This window comes from Lycorma delicatula, chromosome 1 (genome assembly GCF_047948215.1).
Source record: "Lycorma delicatula isolate Av1 chromosome 1, ASM4794821v1, whole genome shotgun sequence".
In the NCBI taxonomy this organism is placed as follows: domain Eukaryota; kingdom Metazoa; phylum Arthropoda; class Insecta; order Hemiptera; family Fulgoridae; genus Lycorma; species Lycorma delicatula.
In genome coordinates this window covers 366,092,207-366,118,856 of record NC_134455.1, presented here as the reverse complement: position 1 = coordinate 366,118,856, position 26,650 = coordinate 366,092,207, and the positions used below count along the sequence as shown (strand labels likewise).

At 27.4% G+C, this 26,650-nt stretch overlaps 1 protein-coding gene across 1 annotated transcript in view; it reads right to left on the bottom strand.

The window, feature by feature from the left end:
* Window positions 1–279: 279 nt before the first annotated feature.
* The window catches only part of LOC142317254 (tubulin beta-1 chain-like), a 160,325-nt gene continuing 133,954 nt past the window's right edge, over window positions 280–26,650 (bottom strand). Inside the window, exons 3-9 of the mRNA XM_075353661.1 lie at window positions 23,011–23,255; window positions 16,856–16,984; window positions 13,607–13,806; window positions 10,824–11,054; window positions 8,322–8,646; window positions 5,517–5,611; window positions 280–1,702 (exon numbers count right to left, since the gene is read on the bottom strand). Of these exons, the coding sequence (XP_075209776.1) occupies window positions 5,528–5,611; window positions 8,322–8,646; window positions 10,824–11,054; window positions 13,607–13,806; window positions 16,856–16,984; window positions 23,011–23,255 (1,214 nt within the window). The 3' untranslated portion in view covers window positions 280–1,702; window positions 5,517–5,527. The remainder of the gene's footprint in view (window positions 1,703–5,516; window positions 5,612–8,321; window positions 8,647–10,823; window positions 11,055–13,606; window positions 13,807–16,855; window positions 16,985–23,010; window positions 23,256–26,650) is intronic.

Sequence of the window (26,650 nt, the reverse complement as noted above, 5' to 3'; positions counted from 1 at the left end):
TGATTGGAACAGGTCTGCTAATGAGTATTTTTTGGAGATCTTGTTTTCTAACTAATGGCTGTATGTAAAAAAAACCTTGCCTGAAGCTTAGGTATTTGTCAAGTGAAATGATGTTTCTTTTTACTCTTTGTAATAAATACATAATTTATTTCTAATAAAGGTCATATTTTAGATTCATCTGTAATGAAATTTACAGTGCAATTTATATAAACATTTCCACCAAGTTAATCAAATGATAGATATAAAAAATAAATAAAAAGATATACATAAAACATAGAATGATGCATCAGATGTCAATTGTTGACAAAATTTATTTATTTGATATACAAAATGTGTACAAAATTCCTTAAAACTAAGCATATTATATAATAAATATATATTCTATTATCATCATTATAAATAATTATTGCAAAATAGTATGTTTTAACAGGTAATCCAAGCAAATGTGATTCTTGACCTTTATTTTTTACCAACTCATAGGATTATGAGTGGAGGAGAGTTTATCACACAAGATCAATATGCATAAAGCCCATCATTCCTAAATCAGCTTAATCTGGTTAGCTTGGTATTATTACTTTTATATAAACTTACTATTAATATAACCTTTAAATTTCTCAAGCATTATAAGTATAATATTTAAATGTAATAATCTTAAAATATAAATTTTACGAATAAAAAATGTAATATATAAAGTAATTAATTAATCATAAAACTATTAGAAAGATATGAATAAATAAATAAACTATAATATTTAAGTAATGAACATCTGCTGAAACTCTTGATGAATAAAAGAACTATTTAGAAATCACTTTAAAAGATTTAAAAAAAATAAACCTATTTCCCCATTTTAAATAGAAAATAACTTTTTTAATGTTGCTACTGTTTTAATGTTGTTATTTTTACTGGTTTTTTTAAACCTTTTAGTATAGCAATAAGATTTAAATTAAATCTTATTTTTATGACTTGTATTCTATTATTTTTATATTTAGTTGAAGTTTAGATATATTCTCTAGTTTTAGTAAATTAAATGACCAGTGAATGAACTGACATTAAAAGAAACCATATTTTTCAAATATCTATTATTAAAAAAATTAATTGAAAATTAAATGTAAAAGATTCATAATAGTTATTAATATTATTTTTTTAATTGAAATGAACATTAATTTTTTTTTCTTGAATTTATTTTATGGAAAAAATATGATCTAAAAATTAAGTGTTTATTAAGGGTCAACCTAAACAATAAATAAGGCTGTAAAATTGTCATTGGTTTTATTCTAGTCAGTGTAATTGTTAACTGGTGTATTAGTTTTTTCTTTAGTCAATATTCAGTTTCCTGACGTAGTGAATTAGAAAAAAATAGAGGAAATATTTTTACCAATGATCACTTTTTTCTAACTATGATTATGATCTACTGCTGTAGTCATTAACCACTAAATTTGGTTAATTAAAACTACGTTTCATACAATCATAAACATATTTAGATATAGCATCATACAATAATCGTTTATTTTTAAAATTAATGATATAAGAACATTAGTAAAAAATCAATAATGTTTTCTAAATAGTTCACATATAATTCAGTCTGTAAAATTAGACTTCTTATTAAAACCAGTTTCAAATTAAAATCTTCAATTTGATAATATAGTTATTTTCATCCATCTTATAACTTCTTTGAATTTTTTGTTTTTTTCACACTACAACTCTGAAATAAAAAAAAAGAAAATTATTTATAAAAACTGAAATAAGAAATGTAGGTGATTTGATTTTTCATATTGTAATGTAGATTAAATTTACTATCTGTTATTGTAAAATAGAGATTTAATTTTACTTATGTATCTTTACTTATAAATATTTCTTATAACAGTAATTGTAAAAAGATAAAAGATACAACTTTGGTAATAACTGACCAAAGTTGCTTTATTGTTTTTATAAATAAATTAATAAGAGCATAATACTGTCAGTACCAGTAAAATCATTATTATATTTAGTTTTAAAATAATTACATCACATTTTAACTTATTAGCAAGAAAGATAAAAATATTTAGTTACTTTTCTTTTGTGAAGGAAGAAAACAAACCAAAAACTACTAAAAACTAAGACAGGAAAAGACATTCATAAAAAGAACTTAAAAATAAACAAGATAAAAATTTATTTATAAAGAAAAAATTTGTTAGGGTAAGCATTTTCCCTTTTGGAAAGAAGATAACCAAATTATAATAATGCAGAATTCAAGACATGACTTATTCAATCACTCTAACTTAACTTTAACTCGTTATGGTGATTCTATTATCTATTATTCTTATTATATATTATTTTCTAGAGGTTGATCCTTTTCGAAATCCAGAACAATTTGCCATACATTTTAAACAAAAACTTAATTATTGCATACTATTACATAATCTTTAAGGGTTTATTTATTTTCTGGCTTACTGAGAAACTATTTATTATTTACTTTCAATTTCTATCATTGTCTTTTCATTTATAAATGTGTACCTATTCAGGTAAAATATGTACTTTTGAAATGTCAAATGTTTTGTCAATTGGGTATTTCTGAGGAATGTATTTATCATGAACTTGAGATATCTGTAAGTAAATGAATTCAGGCTGAAGAATGAATGATAGTTCTAAAAGAATCTTTCGCTAAATGTACATCATGTAAATTGCATAAATTTTTTCTTTATTTTTCAATGTCATCATAATGGGCAAATAATATTTTACATTATTATATAATAATGCAATTATTATAACTATAATATTTTAATGTAAAAAATGATTTGCCTCCTTTATATTATATCATAGTGTAAATAAATTGAGCTTAAAAAAGCAAGAACAGAAAAGAAAGGGAGTAACATCAATCTAGTCAACTGACAGATGACAAAAAAATAATTATAAGGGCGGTTCAGAAAGTAACCTCTGTTTGGCTATAAATAAAAAACCTTCATAAATAAAAATATTTTATTATATATAACCAAAACTACAGCTTTTAACTACTTTTCAACATAGTCACCTTTTAAATTCAAGCATTTGTATAGTGTTTTTCTTATTTACCTTCTTCATAAAATTCAGATGCCTGCCATCTGGATACCTAGCCAACCTTTCATGATAATTTGAAGTTTGTTGTTATCATCGAAGTGCGACACAAGTCTGCAGTGAAAGTTTGAAGAAACTTAGATGAGTCATTCAGAACAAACTTTGGTATGCTGTCATTGGGTGTTGTTTTTATGCATGACAATGCTCATCCTCACAGTGCTTGAAGAACTCAAGTACCTCTGAGTCAATTGCAATGAGGCATTTTTGATCATCCCCCTTACAACCCAGACTTAGCGCTGTGTGATTCTCATCTCTTCACTCGTGTAAAGAAATGATTTGCTTTGCAGCACTTTGATGACGACGGTGAACTTTAAAATATCATGAAAGGTTGGCTAGGTTCCCAGGCGGCTGAATTTTATGAAGGTATTTGTAAATTAGTGAAAAACTATGAAAAATGCTTGAATTTAATGGTGACTATATTGAAAAATAGTTAAAAGCTGTAGTTTTAATTTGTTTATAATAAAATATTTTTATCTATACAGGTTTTTTATTTATAGCCAAAATTTATAGTTTGGAGGTTACTTTCTGAACAGCCCTTGTACTATAATTTACTTACATTTTTGATTGAATTTTTTATATTCCAACTTTTGGTTTATTTATAGTTTTACATGTCCTTCTATCACTGAATTAACTAAACCTGGATTTCTTAATCAGGGGTGCACTGGTGCAGAACCCGCCAGAAATGTTGTTTCATTCTCATGTGTTTTTGGAGTAATAAAAAATTGTTCTTTTACACAGAATTGGTTTTAAGTTAAAGCTAGGCCTATGTTTTATTTTAACATTAAGTATTCATTGTTATCATATTTTTTAATAAAAGATATTATCACCTCCTTAAATGGTGCATGATGAACTATAGCCTAAAACATGTTTTACAATACTGAGCAAGCGCTGTGAGTCAATGACCGTTTATTTATATCTAGCAGACAGAAAGCCATATCAAAAAACATGGCTTTAAAAACACCAGACTGCAGATGACACCCCAATAAGACAAGCAAAAACATCACTTTGGAGGACACTAACCCATACGCTAAGATTTTGTTGCTCTATAGTTGTGTGGGTGTATCAAAATTGGACTATTTCAATGAATAAAACATTTTTTCTCTGATGTTTCAACTGTTAAATGTTAAATTATTCAAATGTTCATGTATTAAATATTTTTGTGACTATTAACATTGTGAACAATCTATGAGTTGATAAAAAATATAACTTAAATTATAAAACAGAAACTCCATGAAAATTATCCTTGCTTTCAGATTTCTGTAGACAAACAGTCAAGACAAAATAAGTCACTACAAATAAAATGAAAAAGATAAGTCTTACTCATCAAAATGAATGTGCTTTTTCATAAGATTGTCATATAACCAGCCACCTGTGGCTGTGAACCTATTCTTATGGTAAGCTATAATACAAAATCAAATATTCCAGTACTGGAAAATATGCGAGTCTACTCCCTGACAGTTTACCAATCCCCTAGTTCATATCTTTACAAGATCCTGCTACAAATTTCTCTCTCTCCTATTTATCTTGACCTCTATATTTCAAATTTTATTGACCCACCTAATTTTCAACAACCACTTGTAACAGTATATTTCAAAAGCTCTTTCCTGTTTCTTCTGATCATATTTCACCAACATAAAGTGTTACACTACACATAAACATTTTTTAAGAATTTATTTCTATTTATTGATCTATATTTATTAATATTAACAGACATTTTTGGGAAGCTTTTCTTATTTGTCTTAGTCTGCTTTGTAAATCTCCATTAGTTTGTTGCAATTTTTGTAAGTTTATTACCTAAATGAAAAATAAATTTCCTTCTTAAGTATACTGTGTTCATGTACCTTAATGTTTAATTCTTCATTACTCCCCTTTCTTTCATATTTCATTACCTTAGTTTTAGTGATGTATTTATATATATAAATAATAAATCATAATTAAAGAAATTATAAAAAAAAATTATTTAAAGTCTTATGGAAATTTATGGAAACCTCCAGGTTGAACAATTACAACCAGGTTGATTTGTTTTAAAATGTTTAATTAATATGTTCTTATTATAATTGTGATAATTAAAAGTTTTAATAAATAGAATTCGTTTTCTATTTTACTATTACTGATGTTCTACTTTATTAAAATAACTAACAAAATCTTTTACATAACCGACATCTGTGAGTATAAATTAACCTTTGAACATAATTTACAAAGAGCAAGGAATTTTTATTCTTTTTGTTTGTATTGTATTTTAATTCTCAGCAATTCTTGGTCACACACAGATTTTCCAATGTATGCATTAATTACCAAACACAATTATGTAATTTATTTTTATTATTTCAATATTATGTAAATTTGGATTGTTAATAAATATTTATAAATAAATGTATTTAATAAATACAGAGCAGTATTTAATAAATGATAATATTTTTATGTACCATTGGAGTCCTTAATTATATGCATTGTCTAATTCTTCATGTTCGGCTTCACCTTCAACTTCATGATCATTGTAATCATCATCTATTACTGCCTCCTGAAAAATTTAATATTGAATTAACATTTTCAAAAATTAATAAAAAAAATTTAAAAAAATTTGCTTGTAACGTATTTATTTATTTTTAATAACTATCAACAAAATGCAAAAAAATCAGAAAAATTTAAAATCAGTTTAGATTATTTACTCTTCTTTCAAGGTCATACTGATGTTTGGCTCTTAAAATGTACATTATCCCCATACATATCATCTTTGTGAACCATTGCAAGTTAAAAATATTGCTGTACATAAAGTTGTTACCCTAAAAGTTAACTGGTTAATATTAAACAAGTTTTTAATAAAATATGCTAGTAAAATATCTCCTTCATCCAGTCTTAAATCTCTTCCTTGTGTGTATTAATTCATCAGTCGATCAGTATGTTTAAGTAAAGCCATTAATGATTTTGAAAGTAATATATTATGGATTTTCTACTAAGGCTATTATTTAATCATTAAAATAGTTACAAATTTCTACTTAACTATTTTTTTGTAGTTCATATTATATTGCTACACAATATATTGGATACTACTACCTGACTAAAGTATTTAGTCTTACACATGCTCAAGTGCATGTCACTACTGAACAGTACTATTTTAATTAAATCTTGCAACCAATGTTCATCCAAATAAATGAAATTATTTATGTTCTCAGATTTGAACCTGGGTAGTTCTGATAACTTTGTTTTTAAAAATAATTAAAGTAAATACAAATAAATAAATGAAACAGATTACATCATTACTAAGTACTTACCAAGTCATACTTTCATCATCCCAAATATTTACGTACAAAATTTTATGAATTTTTTTTTTTTGCAAACTTATGACCAGAATTATAATCATTTATAACCATTGTTATTATTCAATATATAATGGACTTATATTTATTTCTTATATTACTTTTGTCTAGCTACTGTCTTAATTATCTGTATGTGTGTATATGAGCACTACTAGTTCGGCTATCCCTTTAAATCTTGACTAAGTATGTTTACCATCGCTTCTGAGGGTTTTTACAGTAATAATAATAATATTGGCATGAATTAGGCCAACATTAGGACCATCCTAATTAGAAATGTGTTGTATTTATAAACACAACCAATATTTAAATTATCTACCAAATAATTTAAATATATTTTAATTCAAAAACATAAATTTTTTCAATATTTATATCTGAAGAATCTGATGCCTTCTATAAATGGCTATAGCATTCAATAAAAATTACTAATCATTTAAAATGAACCAGATAGAAGTAAACATATTGAAACATCTGACCCTAATGTAAAGAATGAGTCATGCTAAATTGTACAAAAACAAACTAGAAAATGCAAAAGAATCAATGTCAAGGTGGAAATTCTTAAATGATCTGGCTCATGGCAGTGGCTGCTTTTATCAGACCACTGAACATATCATCCTTCATTGACAAAATAGATTGTTCAGAATTTGTTTGAAAGTTCTGCAATAATGTAGATTCAAAAGCAGACATAAATCTGTGACTTATGTTGCATGAGTGAATGTAAAATATATCTGCTACAGATATATTTTATCTTATTTATTTAAAAAAGCAATGCTCATGGATTTCTGTCAGGGAAATCTACAAAAAGTTCATAGTTTTATTCAATGGATGAAATTCTCAGCATTTACTTATGAACATTACAGCAGTCTCTATATCTCTTAATAATTTCATTATAACTACTAGACAGCATCAACTCATGAAAGAGTAAAACAAATGGAATATTCCAACAGAAAAAAATAAAATTTAGAAAACATCAAATAATATATTTTTACTTAGATGCTGCAAATATATATATATATATATATATATATATATGTTAATAAATGATTAAGTCACCACATAAGCTCAAAGTTTTTGCATAAGAATGTGATATGGAAATTTTGTACCCAATGAAAACTAAACCTGACTAGGATTTGAACTAGAAACATTTCAGATGATAGGCTGCCACTGCTATAGAAGTTGGCAATTTGTAATTCACCTTATTTAAATGATTTCAAACAAAAAGAAGAAAAGTAATAAAGATACTCCACACCAGAGGCATGAATATATTGATTCCTTCCTGACTTTCCATATTCATCATCCTTTTTTCCCATGAATATAAAAAGAATTTTTTTTCAGTCATCTCTTTGTTTCATTTGGAACAACATTCTAGTAATTGACGAGGTCACTGGTTCTTTATTAGTTTATATTTATCAATTTTTTTAATGGGACAAACTATTTGATCTCTATATAGTTGGACAAAAAGAAAAACTAATGGCCTACATCTCTATCAGTCAAAGATGGGCTTCCTGTTCTTCTAACTCTAAAAATACCTTTTATTTATTTTAGAATAGATATTCCGGAATTTTCTGGAAGTATCTGATTTCTTGGTTTCTACTTTATCAGTACCATAACAATTAATAGAATACTGGAATTTATCTACAATTTTGAAAACTATGAAACAAAATATAGGAATTATTTATTTTTGTTACAACAAATACTCAATTGTTACAGCCCTTTCAAGTGATATGATGATATCAACAATTGATTAACGAAAAATGCTTAACTACACTGAGAACTGTACTTAGGACCATTTGACTGAGAAACCGTGACCACCTCGTCAATTGGGTAGTGAAAGTCATATCTAGCATAGATCTTTATTAAGATAGGTTTGTAATAAGCACTTATTATTATTGTGATTTTTTTCCTGACATCATTTACCTGATACTGTTGGTATTCTGCCACAAGATCATTCATATTTGACTCTGCTTCAGTGAACTCCATTTCATCCATACCTTCACCAGTATACCAATGAAGGAAAGCTTTACGTCTGAACATAGCAGCAAATTGTTCAGATATACGTTTAAACAATTCTTGAATGGCAGTTGTATTTCCAATGAAGGTTGATGACATCTTTAGATTCTTTGGTGGTATGTCACAAACTGCTGTTTTTACATTATTGGGAATCCATTCAACAAAATAAGAAGAGTTTTTATTTTGAATATTCATCATCTGTTCATCTACTTCTTTCATTGACATGCGACCCCTAATAGAGAATAAAAAGATAGGTTAAAATTAATACTGTACTTTTACATAAACTTATACATTAGAGAATTTACATAAAATAAATCTGCCATAAAAAAAAAAAATAAAGAGGATTTTGAAAATTTACCATAAGAATGAATTTTATTACTAGTAAAAAAGTGTTTATTACACATACTTTTAAAATGGAATCTTGTAAAATTTGTCTGTGAGTTATAAATAAAATGGTTATTGGTGACCTGTGTTGAGAAATTAGTTATTATGGAATTCAACAAATTATTCTGAAGAAATGAGATCTCAAGTCAGCAATGCTAGGGAAATTTGAACGAAGTAATTTTCTACCTTTTTTTCAATGAGCTGAATATACTGGTTTGCAACATACTGGCTCTTTATTGGTAATTGGTATGCTAAAATACTGAAATTCAGTGTCATTCAGCTGTGGAAATGATGCGTTACGCTGTTCACTGCAAGAACATAATAAATACCACTACTTTCAGAGAAATCAGCTTTATGAACGGAATAGATTCTTATTTCATTTAAAAATACTTAAAGCAGGATTTTAATCAAATAACTAGAAAAATTAAGTAGGTATGTGCACCTGGAATATCTACATATAATTTATAAAAATAAACATTTCATTTACTTATCCTTATTATTTTTTTCTCTACTTCTGTGTGTTCAGTAATTTGTAGAAACTTCTGCTTTATCAGAAGCATAAATATAAAATTTTGGATAAAAAGCATGTTAAAATATTAAAACGCAGACAGGTTGTTTACAGTCTGACTGGCATGATCTGTTCTATGCCTACATGTCTTTAGATTTGATTTACTGTAAAATCTGATAAGTATATTTATTCTTTAAAGAAACTATTACTGTTTTTTTTCTATTTATTTATATTCTTTTTATTTACAATTAATGTATTTGCAACACTTTTCATAGAATGTAGCCACCCTGCAATTAATTATTGTACGTATGTACATGCATGTTTTTATGTAAATGGTTATATATTTTTTTACTATTATTATGGTAGTGTTAATATTACATACATATATATACAAAAGTAGAAAATGAAAATTAATGTTAGAAAAATGCAGTTAATAAATTTAATTAATATATGATTTTGATGAATTTTACTGGGAGAGTTAATGAAGCTACTAACTTTCTTAGAAATAATATGTCTTATATAGAAATAAAAAACATTATATTTATATTTGCCAGTATATACATTTGAATTGCTTGTTTCAATTCATCCAGTGACTTTGGCTGATTTTTATAAACTGCACTCTTAAGGAATTCCCACAAGAAAAAATCACAAACTGACAAATCCAATGATCTTGGGGGCCAGAGAATGTCACTGAATCTTGAGATGACACAGTTACCAAATTATTCTTGCACTGCTGCCATTGCAGTGTGCAATGTAGCACCATCCTGTTGATTTCAGGCTTCGTACTGGTGTGGGAAATTGTTCATTGCAGGTGTAACAAAAGATTGCAGCATGTGAACACAATCCGAAGTGACAATCATGATCTGCTCCTCATTTTTGAAAAAGTACGGTTCGATGACCCCTTGTGATGAAACTGCACACCACACTGTTACCATGCTGCTGTTAAAGGCTGTTCAGGAACTTCATTCGGGTTGCTGCCTGTCTAGTAATGATCATTCTGCTTGTTCACATAGCTGTAAGATGGAAATGTGCCTCATCTGAAAATCACAGCTTGTCTAGAAATTCATTGTCCTCGTTAATAGTTGCCATAATTTTTTGACAGAAATCAAAGTGGAACTGGTGATAGTTCTCTTTCAGTTCTTGCAAGATCACTAACTTGTAAGGAAGAAATTTTAAGTCAAAATGAAGAATTCGGTGAACACTCTCTTGGGACAATCAAATTAAAGAACTGAAAGACTTGGCTCTGAACGACTGAAACGCTTACAGCCTCAATATTCATTTACATTTTCAATATACATTTTTATGGTGAAAGCACACTGTTGATCGTTCCACTGCTCTGTGATGACTGAGTGGCAAGATTTCCTCTGCATAAAGCAGTGTTGCTAACTGTAGATGGCTGCCACTATGCATTTCAAAAGTTCCAAATTTTTGACACCTTATATAAACAAGGATTGCATAATATTCTTTTAAAAGAATTAAGACTAAAATTTTTTAACGCTACGTAAAATCAGCCAAACCTGAAGATAGCAGCAACAGTTAAATATCTTCCATGTCGTGGATCACATGCGACCATCATATTCTTAGCATCAAACATCTGTTGTGTCAGTTCTGGTACAGTCAAAGCTCTATACTGTTGACTACCTCTAGAAGTAAGTGGTGCAAATCCAGGCATGAAAAAGTGCAGCCTAGGAAATGGAACCATGTTTACAGCTAGTTTACGAAGATCTGCATTCAGTTGGCCTGGAAATCTAAAAAAAAATTATTAATTTTTTTCAGCATGTCTTTTGACTTTTGTTATTTATTTTGCTGATTAAAATAATGTTTGATTGTACAAAAGTAAATTACAAATTTTAATAGCTTATTACGCTAAGCATTTTTTCTTTGTTTAAATAAATTTGCATTTCTACAGATGATTTACAAAAACTAAACTGTTTCCAATGCAGAAGTTTACAAATTGGATAGAAGGTATACAACTTCAAACAGAGATACAATTTACAAATAAAACATCTCTATAATAACATAACATCAATAATTGGCAAACACTTTGTAGGAAGAAACCACAAATGTACCAATATGAACAACAACCCAGATGTTCAATGTCAGTAATATATATATATGTATAAAATATAAACTTATTCAGCCACTCCACAAAGTACAGAATTATAGAACATTCTTACCTTACTTTTTTTTTCATTTTCAAGCGCTTTAGAGCCTAAGCCCATCTTCAATCATTTTTTAATTTTTCCTTTTTTACTTTACATATTAAAATACATGATACGTTAAAATTTTTAGAGCAAATGTTTGTTTAATCAATAAAAAATTGTTTAAAAATTTAAAACATTATTATTTTAAATCTTTAACATGCTGTTAAATATGTCAACACAGTACTGTACTGATTATCTAATTTATTAAAAATTTCTTATTAATGTATTACCAACTTAAATAATATTTATAAGAATGTCCCCATAAAATTCAGTCTGCAGATTCATTAGGCTGAATTTACGTTTGTATCTATATATATAAAATCTTTCTAATATTTCTAATATATACATACACAATGTGTATAGATATATATGTATATATATAACCAGCTTTCCACAGTCATAATCCCATACTTTAATATTTCAATATTATAATTATTATTAATTAGTAATTATATTAATTATATATATATATATATATATATATATATATATATATATAAACACACACTTGCAGACCTGCTACAGTTTCGATATGGTTACTTGCATTTCCTGTCATGATTAAGGATGTTTAACTGGTCAGTGGTCAGGTCAAGTGAAGCAAGCCCTTCTCATCTATCCAGAGGGCTCTGTCCCTTAGGTCTTGCTGAGTTCATTAAACTAATGCTTGTGAGAATAATAATGAAAAATTAAAACCAAAGCCTGTTCAATTTATAAAAACTATCAGTGTATTGTAATTTCTTCAGAGCAACAGCTTAGTCAGTACAGGACCCAAATATTACTTATAATTGATTACCCATACTTCATACAGGTAGAAATGTATTTTGCCTGGTTCTTAGCGGTAACCAACAAACACCACTATGAAGAGACCATATTTAGTTTCTCGTTTATTTATTTTTTATATTAATCTTACTTTATGTTTTTTAGTTAGCTAACTTGAGGCAGTTTCAACCAGTCCTATGGCACATACAGTAACAGTGGCTGTGTTAGTTGTGCCTCCGCACCATTCACTGTCACATCCCTTAAAAAATCAAAATTCAAAAATTCTCTTTAGATATTTATCTGAAGAGTATTTGCAAGCTCTAATTTAGAGAATATATCTTTTAAATAGTCAGAAATGGGGAAAATACACAACCTTTTTCAATTTTTTTTTAAATTTTCTTCATCCTTTTCAAGATCAAATTTTGAAAAATCTAGAAATTGGTTTTTATACATTCACATGAAGATTACACACACCAAAAATCAGTTTGATATCTTCATTTGTTACTGATAAATTCAGAAAATATTAAATTTCATTGTTACTCCATTTTTAACCCTTTAAACTTGGAATTCAAAAAATTCTTTCCTAGTGTGTACTTACACCGTAAGACATGTATACAAATTTTCAGCAATCTTTCTTCAGTAGTTTTTGCTGGGTATTAATAAATCAGGACATGTTCTTTTATACATACAGAACATCTGGGAAGACATTTGCTCTTCAAGTTTGTTTCTGTCTTTATGGATTTCTTCTAAAGCAGAATTGAAAAGTATATGTGAGAGTTCATCACTTTGTCTTACTCCTGTTTTTATGTGGAAAATGAGAAATTTCACCTGAAAATTTAATTTTAGAAGTTGTGTTTGTTAGAGTTTTAATTATATTTTTAGTTTTATCATCCAAGCTGAATTCTATTAGTATTTTTAAAAGGGATAGTAAATTACAGAATCACATACTTTTTATGATTCATTATTAATTGTTTTAATTATTAACAAGAAAGTTAAATTTAATCATATGTATTTTGATCAATTAATTTATAAAATATCAATATCAATTAATTATATTTTCTTACAGTAAATGTATTATGAATATCATTTTGCAAAATTAAAAATTACTCTATTTTAACAACACTTTTTCAGTAGAGCAATGTAGTCAAGTTTAGTAAAATAAAAATGTAAAAAATAATATTATTATGGTTGCCAAATATTTTTTTGAGAGAATGGTGATTTTGCAAGTGTTTCATACAGCTAATGTTAAAGGTAAATACAACATTTACTAATTAAATAAACAATTTAAATGTAACAATACAGTTTTAAGATGTATGCCTCATAAAAATGTGCTTTACCTTAGACAAGTAGTGACTCCAGACATAGTGAGTGATACCAAGTGATTGAGATCTCCATAAGTTGGATTGGCCAATTTCAATGTTCGGAAACAAATATCGTAGAGTGCTTCATTATCGATACAATATGACTCATCGGTATTTTCAACCAATTGATGGACAGATAGTGTAGCATTATAAGGTTCAACAACAGTATCTGACACCTAAAGTAAAAAAAGAAAAAAAATACCTTTTAATCAACAAGCATTTTTAGTAAACTTCCCTTCAATGAAATAACTTCAAGATCAATAAACTTCAGTTCATCATACTGATCAACCAATAAATTTATTCTAAAAATTTTTATGATTAAAGAGAGAATTTTATATATATATATATATATAAATAAATAAGTAAATATATATTAAAGTGATTATATGCTTTTTTATCATTTAAAACCTGTGTCTTATTTGCTATAAGAAAATATATATATATATATATATTCATTTCAATTTGAATGTTATGTTGTTCAATCGCCTGGAATTTATCACAGTATAATGTATATTATGGAGTAATAATTTGATATACTGAGTAGTCTGCAAAATTTATTTAACTTTATTAATAATTATAGGCCGTCTCCTAATTACTTATTTTTTGTGATGAACATCATGTTAGGATAACATGTAATCATTTATCAAGCTAAATAAAATAAATATATTTAATTATTTACAATATTTTAGGTAATATAAATATCCTAATATATATCAATAATAAAATCCATAAAATATATAGCAATAGTTACTAAAAATCATGTATGAACATACCATAACAGCAAGCTTAATTTACCCTTAACAATTTATATAATATGCTTTTTAAAACCATGAATTCATCACCTGGAATACAGTACAATATTAAGCACTACATTATCACTGTTACATGTAAAATTTGCTATACATGTCATGAATAACTGAATTAAATATTGGTTACAGTTTAGCCTAGCTATTTACAATAAATATGTCAATTTAAATACTTCTCTGTTCACAATTTATCCAATCGTGCATAGGTGTGTGTTGGTGTATAAATTTGGAAATATAATTGTTTTAATGTTAAAGTTTATTAATATTATTATTTAATTACATCTAATATTTGAAGATTATTTTCTGTATTTGTTTTTTCATGACCATAAGTAATGTGGTGATCAACAACATTTAAAAAATTCTTTCTTTTACTTTTGAATGTTCTAAATTGTATACACTCATCCATAAAGAATGTTATTTCAACAACTTCTATAAGTGTAGATTTTTATAATTTTCACTTTAAAGTGTAATGCAGTTGGATTAAAAACTATTTTGTAAATCTAAACATAGTCGCATCGTGGGTAAAATTCAAATTTTAGTACCCATATTTATCTTTCCTTAATATCCACAGAATAAGTTTTGGCAAAATGTTTACAATTATGATGGTGATTTATCCTGATATTTTCTTCCTACTTTCCATATGTATTAGTCTAATAGTATGAGATCCATCCTGGGATTGTTGGCAACCAAGAGATAGAACCATCTCCATTAATACTTTTTAAAAACATTTTCTAACATATACAAGGGCAGTCCAGAAAGTAACTTACATTTGTACCTAGTGTGGAGATGGATCGGGATAGTGGTGCCATCTTGGTGTCATGCCTCATCTACACTCAGTACACAACAAGCTATCGTAGCGTGCGAAATGTTATTTTTCTACTTTGTTCATTGTGATTTAGTGAAATGTGCGCTTCAACAGAAAATCCCACAAGTTGTGAGGTGCGTTGAGTGATTAGGTTTTTGCTGGAAAAAACCTCAAACCAATTGAAATTCATCGACAACTTTGTTAGTTGTACGGAGATGGAATAATGAGTGAAGGTGCAGGGAGATAATGGTGCATTCAGTTTAAAAATGTCCGTACCAATGTTCATGATGAGGACTGCAGTGGTCGGCCTAGCCTTGTGACTGATGAACTGACGGTGAAAATCAACGATAAAATTCATGAAAATTGCCATTACGATTATAGAACTCTCGCTTCATTTCCCCCAAATTTCACGAAGTTTACTACATGAAATTGTATTGGGGAAGCTTGGTTATCACAAGTTTGGTGAAAGATAGGTGCCAAAAATCTAAGGCAGAAAAGCTTGTGCATCTTTATGATAAGTGCCTCAATTTAAGTGACGACTACGTAAAAAAACAGTTTAAGATTGTCCCTTTCAAAAATATATAATAAAATTTCTTCTTTTTTTTTTATCTAGTTGGTTTTTTTATTTCAAACTGTAAGTTACTTTCTAGACAGCCCTGTGTGAGGGACCAACCGGGTTGGTCTAGTGGTGAACGCGTCTTCCCAAATCGGCTGATTTGGAAGTCGAGAGATCCAGCGTTCAAGTCCTAGTAAAGTCAGTTATTTTTACACGGATTTGAATACTAGATCATGGATACCGGTGTTCTTTGGTGGTTGGTTTCAATTAACCACACATCTCAGGAATGGTAGAACTGAGACTGTACAAGACTACACTTCATTTACATTCATGCATATCATCCTCATTCATAATCTGAAGTATTATCTGAAAGGTCATTACCGGAGGCTAAACAGGAAAAAAAGAAGAAAAAAAGCCCTTGTGTGAGGCACTGTAGAGGCATGTACTCTCTACAAAATTACACACTTTCTCTTTCTCTAATTATACAGAATTTTTTTTATTACGAATATAAAGGAAAAGGAGTAGAAAAAATAAAGTAGTTATTTCCTATAGAAATGATAATCAAATACTGATTAGTAAATTTTGTTTACTGCATCAGTTCCTGCATTTTACAGTTTTAATAGTGAGCCATGTAAATGGCAGATTGGTTTTGTTTTGAAACATAAAACATATTAAAAAAGTTCACAGGTGTTTTTAGCAGAAAAGATTATTGTTGTAATTGCTTTATGATCTTCTAATTAGAAATTTATAATCATATCTAAAAAAAGTAACCATTCATCCATTCTCTTTATTGGAGGACAACAGTTGAGATATTGAGATATTTTTAACACAAGTATGAGTTATGAATGAGCTGCTATCCTTTGTTAGTGGCTCTATGTTATAAAAACCTGTATTTTAAAGTTTCAAAAACTGATTTATAACTAAGAGAAATAGCATTCTATTATTCAAAGTTATACAGGTGTATGTATATTAATCTAATATTCAGTAACTAATTTCTAAAATACGTCAAATATGAACACTAGTTTTAAACATATTAATAATGTGTAATCAGTGACTACCTTTGGTGAAGGCATAACAGAATAAGTATTCATTATCCTGTCAGGGTATTCTTCACGAATTTTGGATATTAATAATGTACCCATACCAGATCCTGTACCTCCTCCAAGTGAATGTGTCAACTGAAATCCCTGAAAAAAAAGAAAAGAAAAAGAATTATAATCAACTTAGTTTTTTAAACACTGAACACTGTTCATCTACTTAATTTAAGATAACTAAACTTAGTGCCTTATTTGAAAAAAAAGTAAAAATTTTATCGTATTCAAAACTTCCTCCAATTGAAAATTATAATCAATTCACTTAAAAAAACAAGCTGGATTTTTAACTTTCCGATTGAATTTCCATGTTCACACTAGTTTTCAGCTAAATCCATGGTAAAAAAATCACTTGTTGCTTCAAAGCTGATCACACCAATGTAGGTAAATCATTTGTATTTTTGTTTTTAACACTTTTAAAATTATTAAATTTCAGTTTTCGACTTATGTATTTAATAATGTTAGAAATATATTTTTTGTCTTAACCAGTCATTTGACTGGTTTGATGCAGCTTTCCAAGATTCCCTATCTAGTGCCAGTCGTTAAATTTCAGTATACCCCTTATATCCTACATCCCTAACAATTTGTTTTACATATTTCAAATGTTGCCTACCTGCACAATTTTTGCCATCTACATGTCTCCCTGATATTAAAGCAACTATTCCAGCATGCCATAATATGTGGCCTACAAGTCTTTCTCTTTTTTTAACTATATTTTTTTCAAATGCTTCTCTCTTCATCAATTTACCGCAATACCTCTTCATTTGTCACTATCCACCCATCTGATTTTTAACATTCTCCTATAGCACCACATTTCAAAAGCTTCTAATCTTTTCTTTTCAGGTACTCTGATCATCCAAGTTTCACTTCCATAAAAAGCTACACTCCAAACATATACTTTCAAAAATCTTTTCCTGACGTTTAAATTAATTTTTGATGTAAGCAAATTATACTTTTGACTGAAAGCTCGTTTCGCCTATGCTATTCGGCATTTTATATCACTCCTGCTTCGTCCATATTTAGTAATTCTACTTCGCAAATAACAAAATTCTTCTACCTCCATAATCTTTTCTCTTCCTATTTTTATATTCAGTGGTCCATCTAATTATTTATACTACATTTAATTACTTTTGTTTTATTCTTGTTTATTTTCATGTGGTACTTCTTAATCATAACATTTTTATCTTTTCATTTTGTACTGTTATTCCAGATCTAAATTGTTCTTTAAGATCATTAACTGCTAGTTCTATGTAAAGATTAAAAAGTAACAGGGATATGGAACATCCTTGTCAGTCTCCCTTTTTTATTACGGCTTCTTTCTTATTTATTTCAACTATTACTGTTGCTGTTTAGTTCCTGTAAATGTTAGCAATTCTTCTTCTATCTCTGTAATTGAACCCTAATTTTTTTAAAATGCTGAACATTTTATTCCAGTCTACATTATCGAATGCCTTTTCTAGGTCTACAAATGCCAACCAAGTATGTTGGTTTGTTTTTCTTTAATCTTCCTTCTACAATTAATCTGAGTGCTAAAATTGCTTCCCTTGTCCCTATACTTTTTCTGAAAACGAATTGGTCTTCTAACACTTCTTCCACTCTCCTCTCAATTCTTCTATGTAAAATTCTAATTAAGATTTTTGATGCATGAGTTGTTAAGCTAATTGTTCTGTATTCTTCACATTTATCTGCTTATGTTTTCTTTCATATCATGACTATAACACTCTTTTTGAAGTCTAATGTAACTTCCCCTTTTTCATAAATGTCACACACCAGTTTGTTTAATCAATCTATCTATCGCTTCAATTTGATATCGGAGTACAATTTGTACTCCGATATCCAAGATTTTCTACCAGTTCTCTTTGTTCTGCCTAAGTTTTCTTCTGTCGATTTAAGAATTTCCTTTTTAACATTCTCCCTTTCTTCTTCTATATTTTCTACCTTATTTTTTTACTCAGACCTCTTGCGATGTCCTTCTCAAAAATCTTCTTTACTTCCTCTTCCTCAAGTTTCTCTAAATTCCACCAATTCATCTGACACTTTTTCTTCAGGTTTTTAAGCTCCAATCTACATTTCATTATCAATAAATTATTGTCGCTGTTAATGTCTGCTCCAGGGTAAGCTTTAGTTAACAAGTTGATTTCTGAATCTTTGATTAACCATGATATAATCTATCTGATACCTTGCAGTATCGCCTGACGTTTTCCATGTGTATAGTTTTCTGTGATAATTTTTAAATTTGGTGTTGGCAATTATTAAATTATACTTCATGTGAAACTCAATAAGTTGGTTCCCTCTTTCAGTTCTCTTGTCCAGCCTGTATTCACCCACAATATTTCCTTCCTTACCTTTTCCAGTGCTTGCATTCCAATCTCCAACTATTATTAAATTTCATCCCCTTTTGTGTGTTTAATTGTTTCATCAATTTTTTCATATACACACTTTACCTCATCATCATCATGGGCACTTGTTGGCTTATGAATTTAATAATTGTCAGCTTAGGTTTTGATTTTATCCTTATTACAATGATTCTATCGTTATTCATTTTGAAACACTCTACTCTCTTCCCTATCTTCTCGTTCATTATGAAATCTACTCCTGCCTGCCCTTTATTATAATATAGATCATAAATTAAAAAAAAAGAAAAAAAGACATAAATTATAAGATAAAGAATGGATATGATTTAAGTCCAAATTAATTATTTAAATATAAACACATGGTTAAGATAAATATATTAAATATAAAAAATTATATTTAATATAATTTAATTGTAATTAAGATAGAGAAATTGGTTAGTTATAGCTTTTGCAATGCAAATACAACCTTCAGTGAATGTAATGCAGTGACTAGACATACTTTCATTATAGTGGTGATTGGCTGTTGTTGACTAAAATAAATTATTGAATGAAACTGTATTTTTTATTTTTTACCACTGTGTTCATTTTAAATGTATGATTAAACCAATGTAAAGCTGTACACAGATAATAATCAATAATTTACTATTGATTCTACGCCATATACTACTACTTTTAATCAGCAATATATATTGATATATTAGTTAATATATCAACTACTAGGATGTGAATGGATTAGAAGAGGAAAAGGAACAACAAACTACCCTGCAACTTTTGACTGAATGATGAGGAATAGGAATAAGCTTCATTCATTAAGCACTTAGTCATTAATCTAGGCTTTATGCAACTTCCAGGCAGAAAAGAGAGTTTGTAGATAATTCCACAGATACAAAGAATCGCTACCCACTCAAAGCTCTGATAGAGAAAAGGTTACCTGCTGGTTACTGGAAGGTGCCGGCATGGTAGTATAGGTGGGGCTAAGACAGTTGACCAATTCTTATTGCAATGGCCAAAGGAAAAAGGAATTAAGGATAAGGAAAGGAGTGGGATGAGAAAGGGTTCAGTTAACCAGCATAGGGCTTTGTTAGAATAGTTTACTTCTGCCTGTTATTTTGACCCAATTATTTTGACTTAACACTTTTACTAATGTTGCTTCAATTTTGAATAATAGTTGATATTATTACTGGTAAGAGGATAAAAATAAATTTAAAGCTGGTAACTTGAAAAAGGTATATTTATATATATTCTGTTTTTTCAAAAGTAATTTTTTATTGAATTTTCATTGTTAAAATTTCCAACTTTGGTCACCAGCCACAACTTTATGGTAAATATTATACTATAAAGTTATTTTTAAATGACTATTATTAGCTGACTTTGTTAGCTGTGAAAGAGAAAACATTAATTTGTTTACTCTAATAAGTCTATGCATAAATTTGAAATGAAATAAATAATATTTTACCTCAAATTATGTTGGAAATACTTTTAACTTAAGTTATTAAATAGTAACAGTTGAATGGTTTGTTTTAATCAGTAACTTATAAATGCATTTGAATTGCATTATTACTTTATGCAACAGTATTAAACTGAAACCAACAAGTTCCACATGATCAATTCTGTTGTTCACTAGCCAGTTTTTTATTTTTAAAATGACCTATCTACCATTTGATTTGTAATATTTTAAGTTTTAGTTTATTAATATTTATTCAATTTTTTTACCAATTACAATAGTTAAATATTACTTTTCTAAATAATATTTAACTTTTACAAGTAATATTTAAATATTTAATTTCTAACATATTGAAACAGTGAATACCTGTAATGTATTGTTATTATAAAGTAAAAGTGCCCTAGGATATTAATCTTAAACTAACAATTTTATAAACGTCTAAAATTCTTATTATGGAACTTGAAAAGAAAGAGTTTTGTGTTTTGTTATAAATTCATCTCCACTGTTTCATACAGTACATAAATGAACTCTCTATTTTCTTTCAAAATGACTTGTGTTGTGTTGATTAGTTGGAGATTGAATAAGTAGACAAATCCATATTGAGTTTATGTTGTATTTATTCATTTGTAGAATACATTTTTGATTAGATATATCTGGTAGTCTTTGTTTGTTGTAGTTTGATTTCAGTTTAGTAATAATACATTGAATATTAATAATATACATAATATTTTGAGTATTGAAGTATATTGAATCGAATTAACGTAAATGAATGATTGAATAACTAAATGCATTGTATGTTACCGTCCCACTACACCATCTTGCAACGTGTGTCCACACCCGAATGTAAAACAAAGGAAAAGTGAACGCATCTGGTCAGCCCTAGCGGCGTGAAATGTAACTACAACAACAAGCTACCATTACAATATTTGAATAAGAAAAGATCACATTAAAACTTAACAACTTGTTTAAGCTGGGTTTTTTTAATTTTGTTTGGCCATCTATGGGATGCATTAAAAACAACATAAATTTCCATTTTATTTCCTTTTCTGCTAGAAATCTTTCATTTTTGATTAACTTTATCTCTCTTTCTGGGAAAACTTTCTTCGCTTTTTCCTCTTGGGTTTTCCTGAACACTCTTGAAATCTTTTTATTTCTGAAAGATGTCTGGTTCAAAATTTCTTCTTCTTTAATAATTAAATCATTTTCAATTTCTTTGACACACTTATTTTTAATTTCAAATTTAAAAAAAAAAATTAAGATTATCTTTGTTAATCTGTTGTCTACCATTCTTTTTAAATGCCTGTTAAATCTAATCTTTTTCTTAAGAGTTCATTATTCTTTCAAATTTCTGGTAAATCTTTTCATTTGATCTTAAGATATTTTGATTATTTTTACATTTAGGTCCTAAAATCTTTTTTTTTAATTTCCCCTATGTTTTTTAATTATATTTTTCTTTGACTGGTTTTATTATTGTTTTATACTTTGGTTTTGTTTTTAATTTTTATTTTGAATTATACCCTTAATATTAACCAATGATCAATGGATTTTAACAATAATAACTGAGCATCTATTTACAGATTTTTATTTTTTGTAAGAAAGTGTTTCCTCGTTAGCAAAGACTAACCTAATTATTTGTTAACTATTTATCATAGCTCTCATTATACTCCAAGTTAGGAGTATAATTTTTACTTGCATAAAAAAATTGTAATTAGTATATTACAAACATTTAAAATTATTAATTTCCAGTGAAAAACCACTCCTAAAGATATTCTTGAGAGTATTATCATATAAATATAAAAAAAATATATATATAAATTCACTTCAGTTTATCATTAAAGTTATTAATAGTATTGTATAATTTTTGCTGCTAATCGTCATATAAAAAAAAAGTGTAAATTATACACATTATTAACATTATAAAACATATAATTTATGTCTGCAGTATTTTCATAGAATATATAATGAAAATGCATGAATTTTATATCGTATAGACTTAGGTAATTCTTTTATTACTAGTTTTATTAAAAAAAATAAAATCAGATTTTCATGCTACGCCATTCATTTTGAAATTTTATAGTTGTGTAAGATTATACCGCGTAATACTGAAGTTTCAATTCATGAGCAAATACATCATCATACAGATTATTTAAAATAATTCCTAACTTACTTTGTCCAAAGTATTGTCCAACAAAAAAAAAATATTAAGACAACTTTCCAATGAAAATATATTCAAAAGTCATGCTATAGTCCAATACTAAATGATTGTTTTTTTGTAAATAAATAACATTTAAATTTGAAAACAATTAAAAAAAAAAAATACTTACTTGTAAGCAATCACAATTTTCACTCTCTTTACGCACTACATCTAATACAGCATCTACTAATTCAGCTCCTTCTGTATAATGACCTTTAGCCCAGTTGTTACCAGCTCCACTCTGCCCAAAAACAAAATTATCTGGACGAAATAGTTCTCCATATGGGCCAGAACGAACAGAATCCATAGTTCCTGGTTCAAGATCCAATAAAATAGCTCTTGGAACATATTTTCCACTACCACCACCTCTGCTAGCTGTTAACAAAGATAAAAAAAAGTAAATAAAAATAAAATAAAACTTAAGAAAAGTTTTAGGACATAAATTGTGATGAAACTTTAATATAACTATCTACATTAATAATAACTTATAAAAATGCAGATTTTGAAAAGACGAATGCATTACGCCAAGCTTAGTGAAAAATGAAAACTTCTATTTTAATTAAATACCTACTGCTAGTATTATTTCACTATTGCAAGTATATCAGAATTACTTTTACTGTGCTACCAGTCTAGCTCAAAGCAAACAGTCTTTTTTAGAGTTCACTACATAAGCTTAAAGAGTGTGCATTGGGACAAAATATGAAATGTTTTAACTATGATTTGATAACTTTGATTATATGAAATATTATGATTTTCTTTATAAATCAAATCTTAATTTACATCTTTAATTATAACCTAACCTTCTGATGAATAAATCTTTTTCAATCCATATGTTTGGTTAAAGTGTTATTCTACAACTGTTAAAAAAGTAAGGGATACCACCACTCTACCAGCCAGTTGTAGTATAACACCTTTTGTAGCGTAACTATAATTATGAACTTTACCAGAAGTTGCTTTGATAAAAAAACTGACTTTTTAATACTCTTTTGTTTATTATTAGAAATTATGACCACATTGATCATTACAAAAAGATAAACTGCATCATTGAAGTTTTCTAGACACCTTTAATGAATTTTAAGTGACTTTTCATTTAAAAATTAGTATTTTTTTATTTTCATTGTGAGTTATTTACCTACTATTGTGATAATATAGTATACTTCAAAAGTGTTATTGAAACATTATATTCAAAAAAAAAAAAAAATATGAAGTATATTTTGGAAAAAGCTATTCTGATTCCAGAGTAAATTTGTGACTATCTTTTTTGGCATTGTGAACTGGTCACTCATTGACGTATGAAACTTGTTTTGTGTTTCCAAAATTGTATAAAAATAATTTGCAAAAGGATCAATCTTAGTCTGAAAGTTTAATACATTGAAACCTTATTCAATCTTACTTAAAATAAATGTTATAGAAAACTACACCCATTTCATCAATAATTAGAAATTTACGCTGATGTATATGTTGAAATGTAGGTAATGTAATAAAAGTTTAAATTTAACAAAGTTTAGAAGTGAATTATTGTCAAATACAATGAAATTAATGGAGATGACAAAACGTTTTTTTCTTCACTTAATACTCCAAACGTCTGAGTCACTTTATAAGAGTATGAATAATTCCACTTATTAGGTTTTGAAGTGCTAAGTTACAAGTTTTGAAAAATTGCAAAATGTTGTGTATAATAGAAATTGTAATAATCTAATGTGTAACTTATAAATGACTAATGGATGAACATTTATTAGAAGTAACCAAAACATATTTTGTGTAGTGTTAAATTAAAACTAAATAGAATCTATTAAGGCAATTTATTGATGTAATAAACTCTAGCATCACTAACAAAAAATTCCTTTCTGTCTTCACTGTGTTTATTTTTTATTTTTTGTTAGTATAGTTGAAAAACATATAATTTAAAAGGCAACTAGTAAAGTAATGTATATTAATCTCAGTCTAAATGACAATATATTACAAAAGTTTGTTAGACATTTATGGAGGTTTATTTATACAATATCTATCTTTTTTTAATTTATTGTATATCAATATGTAAACTGGAATATATTCATTTTATGAAGTATTTTTGGTACAGTTTATGGGAGTCATTAAAAGGAAGTTTAATCTCATTGGAAAAATCCATATCACTGCTAGGACTCAATGTTTAATTTGAAATCAAGATTCATTTGACTGCAAATCAAAATTTAAAGTAACAACTTTTTTTATTTTAAGAACATGAAATTTATGTACAATTTCAGTCCTATTTCTAATTAATGAATCACATAAAAATTACTAACAAAAATAGTTATGGTATTGGCATAAAACCAGAGAGTGTTTCATACATATAAAAAAAAAATGTACAAACAATTTTTTTATGCTGTATAGCAAAGATAACTTTGTGGTCACTTATAAACATTTTTAATTATTTTTTTGCAACTCAGCTCAGTCTTGTTTTACTGATATGGAACTACTTTTTCTCATACTAAAATTATGATATTATGCACACATACGATATTTATGTACATTCATACACTACAATGAATTCTACAATAGAGGTATTTCAGACATTCTGGTTTTTTAAGCAGCAGTTATTATTCTTTGCTGTACCAATTTTATCTCGCCCTACTTCTGTAACATTTCCACTAGAATTTGTCAACTGATATTTTACTCTGAACAATTGCAATATTTTATCAGCCTGGTCTTTCTTGCAGTTTTTCTTAACTTAAAGAATTTCTCTTTGTTCAATAAAATCTAAAATACCTTCTCTGTTAATCACTCCATTTTTTTATCTAATTTTTTACTTTATTTGCCAATCCATATTTACTTTCATTTTAAACCTTTCTCCTTTACTTTACTTTCTTATTGTTCAAGTCATTGATCTGTGCAATATTATGCTTAATATAAATAGAACTTAGTCAACCTTTTATCTTAAATCTTTAAAAGGTAAGCTACCATTCATCAGTCATCATTCAGATCATTAATTTGAATAATTGGTATAAAAAAAGTACAGATGCTATTAGATTTCTTACTCTAGTTAAGGAAAAAACCCAATCATAGAAACAATTCATTGTCTAATATAGTTACATTTGATATGCATTAATAAATTAAATACACATACTTCAATAAATAATTATATAAAAGTATTTATCAATAAATAGGAGTATGTAGAATTTTATAATTAATCTTAAAAACAGACCAAGGATAAAACCACCACACTGTAGTTGACATTTATTAAATTATATAGATACATCTGTTTGAGAGCACATTAAAAATTTATTTTGTGCAAGATTTTTATTTTTTATTTTTTGATTGTCTTTTACTCAAAACCAAACTGTAAGATAATGATGATGAATTTGTATTATCTTATTTATGAAAATCAATCGGCCAATTTTAAATTGCTGTACTAAAGATAAACACAAAATATTATAACCTTCCATAAATTGTATAAAAAATTTAATAACTTAAATTTAAAATCAAGGTGTAAAACTGATGTTAATTACATGAAGGTAACAAAAAAATAAAAAATAAAACAGTCACGTGGATTAGGAATTAACAGTTAATCACTTTTAGAAAGAAATCTGTAAAACAATTATTAATTTTATTTATCACTTTATTTAGTTCTGTTTGATAATAAATTCACCAAGTAAATCTGAAACTTATGTGGAGGAAATACAATACAAAAACTGTGCATCCTTGAAAATAACAAGACTTACTTAGATTCAAACGTGGGATCTTCTAGATGAAAGTCTAAGATGTTACTATTCTGCTATGGATATTGGCAAGAA